Below are 12,187 nucleotides of genomic sequence, written 5' to 3' on the forward strand. Positions count from 1 at the left end.
ATCAGATTTATTTATTTTTTGGCCTTGCTTGTCTAATCATCTGGTTACTAGAAGGCAGGTCTTCCATAAGTGGATTTTGTCACTGTTGCTGTTGAGTCATTAACGCCTCGTAGAGTTCTAACCTTGAAATTATTGAAAATTAAAAACTTCATGAATTGTGAGTATGCATGTGTACATTCAGATGCCTAATGTTATGTTTTAATTCCACAGGAAATGTTTGAGAGATTATTTTGCAGTTAATGGCATGGCTTTCTGGGTTTGACCAATTACAATAAAGTATTAAAACATGTTTTCTTCCTTGTTACTAACGAATTGTTTACTCAGCTTGTAGATCCCTGTAACTACTCAATGATGGTGTTAGACCTCTGAAGTTGTAAAGTTTTGTGTTAAGTTTTTGACATTATGTTTCGGAGTTAGAAATTAATCAGTATCACATGATAGATTCTTTCTTGTCTTTGTGATCCAGTATTTCCACATCGTCAAACACTTATTTTACAATCAGGGACATTTATCTTGATCTGACTCATGTTTATATTTCTAAGATTAATGTGAATTGAATTTAACTCCTTTAGCAATGTATTTTTGAAGTAGCAGACTTTGTAAAATTTCTGTAGTCAGTCTTGAACATCCATAGTGACTTATTATTCCTTTTAAAAACTCTAGTTATCAACTAATAGTGAATAATATCAACCATGGGTTTGTATAACATACTGATTTCTTTAGCTTGGAGTCCACTTTAATAGTTGTTACACATATTATAGAATCAGTTCATATCTTCCAGAATTTTAAGATTCCTCTGTTTATTTGAAGTATCTGTCCCCTCTATATGATTAATAAAATCTTATACTATTTAATAAAAATAATACCAAATGCATGCTGTAACACTCAGGTGGCTTTTTTAAAAACTTCACAGTTGTATTTGTTTCCGATATTACAAATGTTTAAAAACTGTTATTTATAAAGCAAAATGTGAGTTCCGTGTGCATTTTTTCTTTTGTTTTAGGTGATGGTTGTTTTGTTTGAAATACTTTTTCTCATTACAGGCCAAAGTCATCAAAACAAAGGAAGGCCAAAACCCAAACCCAGTGACTCTGAAAAAACAAAGTAACTTACTTTTTAATGTATTATTATTTTGGGTTATTTTATGTAGCACTTAAAAACGAGTTAATGCAACTTAAACTTGCTGCTTGCTTGTTGCTAATTGCTATGTTTATGTTGTTTACATACCCTTCACAATATAGTTCATGTTAAGATAGCGGATTAAAGTTTACAAAATTTCAGTTTTCATGAAGAGCCGGAGTTAATTACATTAAAAATAAATATTTACAGAGCTTAGTTGAATTTCAGTAAATGAAGGCATAATTTTAATAAACACTGTTTAAAAACTGTTGCCAAAAAGCAAGTCACACAGTGTAGCCATAACAAAATATGTTCTTACTTTACAGCAGAAGATAATGGGAATCTTGTTCCAATTGTTACATTCAAACTTACGCAGCAACATAACTCACCCTCCATCTTATTTTCAAGGCCTCTTTGTGCTAGTTCTATTCTTTGTACCAAATAATTTTTAGAAATTCTCTGACACTTTATATGCTTATTAAGAAGAGATCTGACTGTGAGGAAAGCATTGTAAGTCAGTCTCAGAATTGAATACTAGTAAAGAACTTTTACTTAGAGAGTTCTTTATTTGTTTGTAGATCTGAGTTTTCACTTAAAGCATATCGATGTCTAATCTTAAGTACATCAATACTCCCCATAGAACATGCTGAATGTAAATCGGTATGTTTGACAGTTCAGGGCCAAAATTAAATTATTTGAGATAAAAAGCACTACAGATGTATAGGCAAAATTTATGCTTCAATCTGTTTTAACATTTAAAACTAAGATTAAAAAAAAGAAATAATTATTTCCAGTGATACTGGGGCCAGCGTGCTCTAAACAGGTTTGGGGAAATGGCTGCATTTATAGGTGGTTCCGTACGCCAACATATTTCTTCATCTAATAGATAGTTGAGGAGTAAGGAACTGTTACTGCTGATTTATTTATAAGGCCACTGAGGCAAATGATGACTTACTACGTAAGGCCACGCAGAGATGGAGGCTTTGTGTTTTAACCTGAGCTGTGAAATTAGACAAATTAAGCTCTGACTGTACATTCTTGCTTGTATGCTTCTCCAGATAGGGATTTTTAGTTGTGTTTAGGATGATTAAAAACAGATGAGGGGTAGGTCAAAATAAGCGGTTTACAATGAAATGGGAAAGTTTCCATTAAGTGGTAATTTTCAAAGGCAGATTTCTCATGTAGGAAAGTTGAAGCCTTCAGGAAACGTGAGAGTTGAACCTGATTATCCCCAAATCTAAGTGTGACCACAAAACCTACCATTTTTAATCTATATAATACCATACAATCCTTTTGTTTTTTCCATGACTCTTCTTGAATACCACTGTAGCTAGGACAATTGAAACTTTGCCACAGGAGAAGGCATTTATGTTATTTAACTGGGTTGCCTCTGCCGCCTTTCTCCTTTCAATTTAAGAGGAGCGAGGGAGAAGTTAGAATTCACTATGGGAACAAATCCTCTTTGAAGCAATGGAACTGTCTACAAAACTTCTTCTCTCATGGGGAAGTTTATTAGATCTATAAAAAACGCGGTATTTCTCAACAAGTGAAGTGCATGCTCAGTTACAATCTTATCTCCATTTCTGTAATTGGTAGGTTGCTGGGCTTCCAAAAATCTAGGGAATCCTCTGACACTGTCAAGAATTGATCTCAGATGATGAGTGTTTGATGCCTTTGAATGTGGGACAGAACTGAATGTGTATTAGCAATACAGTAGCATCAAGGATTGAGTAGCAATTTTGGCATTGAGGCTTTAGTTTAGAGTGTGAAGCAATGCTTTGCCTCTTCATTATACTTCCTCTGTTCTCTAGTTGTGCATGACGTTTGTGCTGCAGTAGTGGAAAGGAAGAGCTGGGAAGAACAACTCTGTTCCTCTCTTCTCTGCTCTCCCTGCCCCCACCATGCATAGCTGCTACATGTATTTGATTTTACATATTGGTTGTGCTAGCATGGAGGATCTCGTTCTTAGGAAGAGTAGAGAAGGGGAAAAAGGCTTAAGCACCTTCTTATACTGCTGCCTTTGGTAAAGGGAAGTTCTCCAGTCACCTGTCCCACCCCTTCATAAGACCAATTTAGCTGAGAATAAGGTGGAGAAGGTAAAAAAAAAAAAAAAAAAAAAAAAAAAAGAGGAAGACTGCTACTTCCCTGAAGCCCCAGTGGTTCCAGAGCCAGAAGTATGTGAACTACATGAATAACATCGTAACCCTTGATAGCATTATGGTACATGTGATTGTGAAAGTGTGCCATAGTAATCTCTACCGTATAGGTAAATGTGATGTGGTTGATTAAAAAGCACAGAAATTTCTGTTTCTTGGAAATAAGATTACATGTAAAGTACATGTGCAAACTCATGATGCCATTGTTCTGTTATTTGTAGAGATCACCTTGATTTGAACATAGAGCCTAAAGCCAGCCAAGATAAACTCTTCTGTACCATGCAACAGGTAACTGGGAATTCATTAACATATGAACTTAAGTGTAAAAGATCTGTCACCTTTTAGTCCAAAACCTCATTTCATAAAAAAATTAACACTTCATTCTTGGCCCAACCTTTATCAGGAGACAAATATTATGTGATTACACTGATTTATATAGTCTTGTTGCTGGTAGTCGTCTTTTTCCTTCTCCTCCTTCCCCTCCTGTAAGACCTCACACTGGAAACTAGTGTAATAAAACTCAAATGTAGTCATAGAATAACTTAGATAAAACCATGAGTTAGTAATAAAGCTCCCTTTTATCCTAATTTCTAAGAAAAACTACAAAAATTACTGGGAATCATTTGGGGATTTCTAATACCCCTCCCAAAGTTCTGACTAAATATGTTTTCTTGGTTTTGGTACATATAGTTGTAAATAATCATAGATCATTTTGTTGAACGGTGTAGCAGAATGCTCTGCCTAGATGTGTGTGTGTAGGGGGGGTGTCTTCAACTTTGCCTTACTCATATGAGTTTTATGGCAGAAAACTACCAGACATGTAGGGAGGTCATACTCTCCTTAGTGTTGAAGGACACTGAGGATTAGCCTGACTTGGCAGCCCCAAGAACAGGATAGGATGTGAAACCAGATGTTCCCAAGAGGAACAAAAGAATGATAAAATAAGTATTTTGCTGAGCTAGAAGGTTTGGCTTAACAACAAATGACTGGCAGTCAATCACTTTAGACTATAAAAGCCCAGTCCCATCTTTGAATGGGAGGGATTCTAGTACACCCCCCTCTTTAGGAGTGTGTTTGGAATTCTTCCCTTGAGTGGGGACGCCCCTCAAGGTTACCCCTTGAGGCTGAGTGAAAGAGGGCTACCCACAGTTATCAACATGGGTGAGTAACATGAATCTCTACAAAAATAATTACTTATTAAGCTAGCTTTGAACTGTTGATTTAGTAAATGATAATTATAATGGGTAGTAGCTATAACATTTGTACCATGTATAGCATTTATACCATGTAGTAGATGTTCTGAATAATGTCTCTTAGCCTGATTGCACCGTTATCAATTATGATAAAGTTTTTTACTTTGCTTAAATATATATAGTTTAGTTTGCCATCCTTTACCCTGCGGGACTGTTTAAAATGCTATAAAATTCATAAATTGAGAATTCTCCTTCTCAGGTCTTAGCAGCAATGAATAATGAGTATCCCAAAGTTCTTGAATGAAATCATGATTTCCTCTCTGTTAATTTGGGGAAGTAGATACCAGAAATCTCTATTCTGGTTAATTACCTCATAAGACAAAATGGATTCATAAGAAGGTGTGGGTTCTTCCTGCACTAAGACACCTTCTTTCCTTTAAAATACCTATTTTTGTAAGGTTAATACATTACTTGTATTGAAAGTAACTTTTTAGTTAACTTAATCAGCTTCATATGTCATGTAGCTTAACATTATTTGCTTAACATTACATTGATATAATTTGTTCTGTTCTCTAACTATATGCTCTGACAGCATTACCTTTTATCAGTAGTTCTATGAAATTAAAATAAGTCTTAATCATTTTTTCATTAACTCATTTCTGCATTTTGGTCTTTTCTATATGTATTTGTAGTTTCCACTGTTCCTGACATTTTTCTTTATAACTGTCATTAGATTATGGATATTTTCTTATGTTTGTCCTTTTTGGTCAGTGGACCGGATGAAGACAAAATAAGATGGAAATTCATAGATGCTTAGGAAAATACATTTTGGACGTGCATTAAATTTAGTATGTCAAAGGCCTAATTCAGTTCACAGGAATACAATTAAGTATACTATTGGAATAATGTTTTAAACATCAGGTAACTCAAAAGTTGTTTCCTTCTTCCCAAACCTTCCCGTTCTTTCAGTTTTTCCCTGCCCATGACCCTGTCTTCAGAATCCCAACCACAGATGTTAACATATGGGGAGGGGAAAAAAAAGGGGCAGTTCACAAAAAGCTTGTAAAGTAGCATTACTTAATACTGAAGATGAATTCATAAGGAAATGAGGTAGCAGCCTCAAACACATAGCTGGGCCTCCTTGTTACTCTTTTTCGCTTATGATTGCAGGAGTAAGTGTTGGAGCAGCTTCTTAAATAGTCAAATTACTTCTACCCTGCCATGATGATCCGCTTCCGAAAGCTAATTTTATTTTAGCGTTTTAACAGATCAAGGGAATAGAAATTCCTAATTCTGCAACTGCTTGTCTTGATTTACAGTCTCACTGCTGGAAATTCTCACAAGCTTCAGGAAGAAACTGTAGTGAAAGACTAATAACAAAATGCATTCTGAAACCCTGTAGCATTAACTAGTAACCCAGATGGAGAGAAATTGTAGGCAGAAGGAAATAGTTCTCGGGTTTTTCAAAAATGTTTGTACAGAAAAGTGAGAAAGGCATAAGTCTGGGTTTGCTTTTTTTTTAATGTGTAAGGATCAAAATGATGTTTGAACTAAACTGGAAACTTTCTGGAGAGAAAAGGATCTAAACTTAAACCAAAACCTAGATTTTTTTTAAGAGATTAGCAGCAGTAGGTTCATGAAAACCTGAAGTTTTTAGAAGTTGACTTTAAAACAGAGTTTTATAAAAATGTACCTGATTTGCTACTTTAAAAGTGGAATTGTGATAAAACTGTAGGAAATACAGAATTCTAACAGTTGTCTGTTGGATGAGTATTTTAGCAAATAGCTTGCTTGCTTTAAGATTAAAAAAAAAAAAAAGGAAAAGACTGTTTTATTTTGGACTTACTATTTTCCTGAATATTTTAGGTGGATTTAACTATGTTTCCAGAAGAGGTTAAATCCCTTGTTCGTGATGGTTATATAGCCTTGATGGACCAGCGGTGTCATAGTGCTGAACAAGCCTTTTCACAATTGTTGAGCATTCTAAATCCTTCAGAATTAAAGGTAAACTGAGTGGAGTACCTTAGTTTATTAGAGTAATTGAAGTTAATGCTTTCAGTACTGTGTTTCATTCTTTCCTTCCACCAAAATAGTCGTTATTATTGAATTGTTGCCTCTGATGTTGACTACAATGCCAAGTGTTTCAGTCATAAGTATGACAAGAAACTTACAAATGAGAACAGGGTTAAAAAAAAAAAAAAATAGTAGCATAGGGTGTATTTTTGTAACGTTCAGCATACATGTGCGTTTCTAGACGCAATCTAAAAAAATTTACCAAAATAATATTATTATCAAAAGAATGTAAGATACTCATCAAATTATTTGATAAAAAACTACTGTCCATTGACAGCTTAACCTTTTTTCATAATAATGTAGGGTAAAAAAAAATTATATTCTTCAGGTCAGATAACTCTTTGAGGGCAAATACTGTGAAATTTTGTGTATATGTATCTAGCCAATCAGCCATTGACCCAGTTGTTGTCCTAGATTTCTTTAAATTATTGTAATGTTGTATTAAGTTCTGGTTGACAGTGATGTGCACATGTGTTGCTGTGTTTCAAGCTCCCGTTTTAGTAAAGGCTGCTGGAGTGCCAACAAGTCTGTCCAAGCAAGTAACACACCAATCCATCTGGAATTGTGACCTAGTTTATTAGGAAGAAAAAGGTTGAGAAAGGTTCTTTTTTTATTATTTAAAAAAAAAAGAAAAAAATCTGCTTAATTCTGAACATGAAATATAGCAAAGACGTACTGCACTGCATGAATTCACCATAGTCAGACCTGTAGTTATAGCATTTCTAAAAGCAAACATTTCAGGTTGTATCACTTTGAAATATACAGGTGCCAAATGACCAGCAGTAAAGGTGTAGTTAACCTTTACTTTTTATGCTAATTGTAACATAAATATGGGTAGAGGCTATGATAAGAAGGATAAGAAAAGCATTTCCTGGCTCTGTTGTAGTGAAGATCTTCAATTCACAGTAGACAGTAATGTTCTAGTTGTGGTTTTGTGCGTGATACTACTATAATTTTACTCTATTTGCAGCAACTGAATCTTCGTATTATTAATTATGTTGTAATCATCTATGGACATGCCACTGCTCTTCTTGGAATAGGACAACCTGAGGTATGACATTAAGCCACTATATTGCTTTTATTCAAAATTCTAGTTCAGGTAGTCGGACATCCATTTTTGTCTCTCTTTAACAGACATAAAATGAGTGGGGAATTAAAGCTTTTGTCACATTATCTTACGGTTTACTGTCTTGGACTAGGTTTTTAATGGTTTTGGATAAATTAAGCTACCAAATAAAATTTCTTTTTACTCTTTCAAATGAGATTCTTAAGTACTAATGAAGTATAATCAATTATTTTTCTTCTACTTTTTTGTAATCTGGTTGTGCACTAGTCTTTCCAACACAAACATTCTGCTTCTAAAACAAGATAAAGAGAATGCTTTTTGTTCTGGAAAACACCAAAACAGAAGTGTGGGATTTGGGGGGATTTTTAGAATTGTTTGGGTCTTTTCCTGCAGTATTTAAAAATATTCCATGTCTTACAATGAGTTTAAAAATGTCTGAGTGTCTGTAGCTCAGTGAGCTCAATCATTTAATGTCATTATTTCAGAGGGAGACCATGTTTACAGAACAAGTTTCTTTTTATAAAAAAAAGGGAAACCTTTGTGTGTGATCACAAGGTTGCTTAATTCCATTTACTGTTCATAAGACTGATCAAAGTATAGGGCATACTGACCCACTCTACTGGAGCAAAGAAAGGAGAGGAAAAGTGAAAAGCTTCTGGCAAAGTGTCACATATTTTTGTCTTAAATTTGTTTTAAAGGCATTGACAAAGGCTGAAGACCAGTTTAAGAAAATAATTGAACAGTACCAGGAAGAAAGATTTTGTTGTTTGGCTTACTATGGAATTGGAAAAGTATACCTCAGACAAAACAGGTTGGTATATGTTGTGAATGGGTGATTTAGGTCGCTTGAAGAACCATTGTCAAAGGTGTTAGCAAAGCGGTATTAATATGATATTGTAGAAGTGCAACTTAATGAGGTTCGATGGCAAGGTTCACTCAATTACTGCATGGGAAAGCACACAAAGGAAAATTGAGTTACACTTGAGTTAGAATGTTTCACAGAGAGACGGGGGATGCAAAGGGTAAGGGAGGCCCTCCCATTGCATCATGAGGTTCAGAGTGGACCCCCTTACTTTCTGAATCCCTTCTCAGAGAGGAATCTAGGTGTGGCTGGATCCAGACTTAATCCCAGACTTGGTCAGTGGTTTATGTCTAAAGGATTATATGTGGTTGTTTCATTAGCATCAATTCAGCATTCAATCAAAGTTACCAAGGCAAAATCGAAGTTATCATACTACAGGGTTATGCACGATATCAGTTGCTTACCAAAGGTCTGCTGTTGGTAAAATGTCTGTCTGCCTTGAGGAGCAACCTTGAGAGGTGCCCCAGCTCAAGGGGAGATCACTGCCGTGCAGCCAGGCTGCCTAGCAGGAAGAGCTCAAAGGCGGCTCACTTAAGCTGTCATATTTATGGGATAAAGCGGTTCGCTTGTAGTCAAATTACATGCAATGGAAAAGGTATGCATGAGACTGCTTGTACCCACAACTTTCTTTGTTCCTTGATAAATGAGCCTTGGAAAAGCCACCTGCTATTCATGTGTTAATTACATGATTGGTGTTCCAAGCTCATATGCATCAATGCTCACTGTGTCACTCTGCTCCTATGTGGGTTTTCAGAGAACAGATTGGAACTAGAGTTCTTGGCCCAGCTATGGCTCAGGCCTTTTCCTCCTTTGGAGCTTCTACCAAACTACTGCTAGTTTGGTTAAGGGGTTCAGTGCGTCCTTCACAGTATAATATAAAGCTTCAATATTTGATACAAAAGATATTTTCATTTGAGAAACAATGTGTGGGTTTCCTTAAATTATTCTTTGTTAATCACTAAATTCATACATCTAACTGATTTATTACAACTTTGTTTGTTACTGCTAAGGATGTAATGGAAGCCGTTGCATCAAGCAGACTCCAGGGCACAGGGATATGACCGACCAGCACACCCCAGCAGTGGAGGAGAGCTCATAGGAGAAGGGCAAAAAATTGTGATCTTGAGGGAAAAATGTATCATAAAGAAAGCTTAGCTTATCTCAACACCAGGGAGAGAAACCTTGGTTTTAGATAAGGCAGCTGCACCACTGAGTCATCGGGTTCCCTGAGACAGATAGAGAGTAATGTTTTTCTGAGCTAGCCAGACCAGCATGGGGGGAGGGGGGAGTGTATACATGGCTCAGCTGAACAGAAAGTGCAGAAACTGGGCAACTTGAGAGCAAAGAGCTTGAGCTGGCTTCAACCTAGGTATTCCTGGTGGTATATTTTCCCGGCATCCTGACGGTAAGCATATCAAGACAGGTAATAGAAATCGCATTTGTATTGATTAAACTGTGTATTGCAATTGCTATGTTATGCTTGTGTTGTGATTTCGGTATATCACTGTACTGCTCTACTTAATCAAAATCCCCAGTAACGCCTGTGGTGGCTTGACCTTGGCTGGCAGCCAGACCCTCATCCAGCTGCACTCCCACTTCCCCCCCCCCCAACCAGAGAGGGGGAGAAAATAAGATGAAAAAAGTCCAGGGGTTGAGATAAAATCACTTGTTAATGACAGGCGTAGGCAAAACAGACTCAACTTGAGAAAGAATAATTTAATTTATTGCCTGTTAAAAAAGAGTTGGATGGTGGGAAACAAAGTAAAAAATGAAAATCGCCTTTCCTCAACCCTGCCTTTATCACAGACTCGACTTCACTCCCTCATTCCTGATTCCTCTACCTCCTCCTCTCCTGAGCTGCCCAGAGGGATGGGGAATGGGGGTTGTGATCAGTCTGTAACAGCTCCTCTCTGCCACGCCTTCCTCCACGAACTCCTCCCCTGCTGCAGCATGTGGCCTCTCCACAGGCCACAGTTCCTTCGGGCTTGTCCACCTGCTCTGGCAGGAGTCCTCCATGGCTGCAGTGTGGATACCTGCTCCAGTGGGGTCCTCTCCAGGGGCTGCGGGGTTATCTCTGCTCCATGCCTGGAGCACCTCTTCCCCTCCTCCTTTCATACCTTGGTGCTTGAAGGGCTGTTTCTCACACTTTTTTCCCTTATTCCTCACAGCTCTGCAGTACATTTTTTTTTCCTTCCTTAGCCATGCTTTCCCTGAGGTGCCACCATCTTGCCTGAGGGGCTCAGCTGTGTCCTGTGGGGAGGTCACTGGAGCACAGAGACTGCCCCTGCAGGACTTGTCCCCACCTCTCTGCCCAATTTTGCCATGTAACTCCAATACAATGCCAAATAAGTTTGATATTAAACCTTAAACCCTTCTCATGTAGTATATCTAGAAGCACCTGGTCGTAGTGTTGGATGCTGAGAGGGGATTCCTCCTTCCCACTGCTGCAGCGTAGCCTGGTACAGTCTGAGACCCAGAGGGTGTCTGTGTTCCAGTCCCACAGATGTGGCTGTTGTTTCCCTTGGCAGTTTTGACCTTGGCAGTGAGGCTGTGTGTGTATCCCAAAGAAGTGCGTACACACGACAACACAGCTGGACACCCAGACTATGCCAGGCAGAGCAGCTCCCATGTATGGCGCTACCTGAACTCATGTAAAAAGTATAGGTAGCAGAGTCCTGTACCTCCTCCCTGGCTGATCAGGGTTGAAGGTCATTTGTGACCATACGCATGCCCACAGTCTATGAATTGAGTAGCACACCTAGGTTCATGGGTCCCCTGATTATCAGTACAGGCTCTCAGTCTGCCTTATGTCTCTGCCTGGACTCTGGGCCCCTTACCCAGGCTGGCTTACTGGCTCACACCTTGAGGCTTTTATAGTGAAGAGTCCTTAAACAGATAACTTAATGAACCACATACTATTACTGCTATGATTTTTTTCCCTTGGATCATAACATAAATTGTGAAAGTATTACAGGCTGTATAGGAGTTATTCATATATGATCTGAACGTGTACCACTTTCAAACTTCAGGTTTTCAGATGCACTTGATCAGTTCATGAAATCGCAAACAATGGTTAATCTCAAGATTGTACCTGGAGTATTAACTTGGCCCACAACATCTTGGGTCATTGAAGAGACACGAACAGAGAATTTACAGGTATGTTTAAAAAAAAAAAAAAAGGCATAAAACCCTGTTCTGTCAAATGGCCTTTCCAAAAAATAAAAAGGTTGTTATCTTCCTCCCCCCACGTTCCCCCCCCTCCCCCCCCCCGCCTTGTCAAGGCCAAAGAAAGATGGGGGGCAAAAGGGAGGTTTTAGCCTTAAGCAGCCAGTGGAAGTGCTGCTCATTGTGTAGAGCGTCATCAGCCCCAAGTCCTGGTCTTTGTAGAGGAGAACTCTTCTTGCGACGACAAATTTGAATACATGGGAAGCATCCAATTTACAGCACAGAGGCGGGGTCTCTGTGTCAGGCTCTGTGCTTGGGTATTTCTGTGTAACAAACACTATGCTTTTAATCTGCTAATGAAGTGTTTCATACTGTGTTAACTTCTTAGTTGCATATTTCCAAACTTCAAGTATATGTGAATACTATTTACAACATAAAGCTGGAGAGAACTGTTTAAAAATTTGAATTGGCAAAAATGTGAAGTTGAAAATTGCAGAAGTGGTGCTATATTTCAAACCAAATAAGAAAGTTTGACCATGTAGTTGTTGATCAA

At 37.8% G+C, this 12,187-nt stretch overlaps 1 protein-coding gene across 1 annotated transcript in view; it reads left to right on the forward strand.

Annotated features, from left to right (window-relative positions):
* TTC3 (tetratricopeptide repeat domain 3) overlaps positions 1-12,187 on the forward strand; it is a gene marked incomplete at its 5' end in the record, with an annotated part of 69,743 nt that overhangs the window by 27,396 nt on the left and 30,160 nt on the right. The window contains 6 exons of the mRNA XM_082489473.1: positions 1,044-1,104; positions 3,497-3,563; positions 6,335-6,472; positions 7,512-7,592; positions 8,306-8,418; positions 11,499-11,625. Coding sequence (XP_082345599.1) covers positions 1,044-1,104; positions 3,497-3,563; positions 6,335-6,472; positions 7,512-7,592; positions 8,306-8,418; positions 11,499-11,625 — 587 coding nt within the window. The remainder of the gene's footprint in view (positions 1-1,043; positions 1,105-3,496; positions 3,564-6,334; positions 6,473-7,511; positions 7,593-8,305; positions 8,419-11,498; positions 11,626-12,187) is intronic.

This window comes from Vanellus vanellus (genome assembly GCF_965231255.1).
Source record: "Vanellus vanellus genome assembly, chromosome: 1".
In the NCBI taxonomy this organism is placed as follows: domain Eukaryota; kingdom Metazoa; phylum Chordata; class Aves; order Charadriiformes; family Charadriidae; genus Vanellus; species Vanellus vanellus.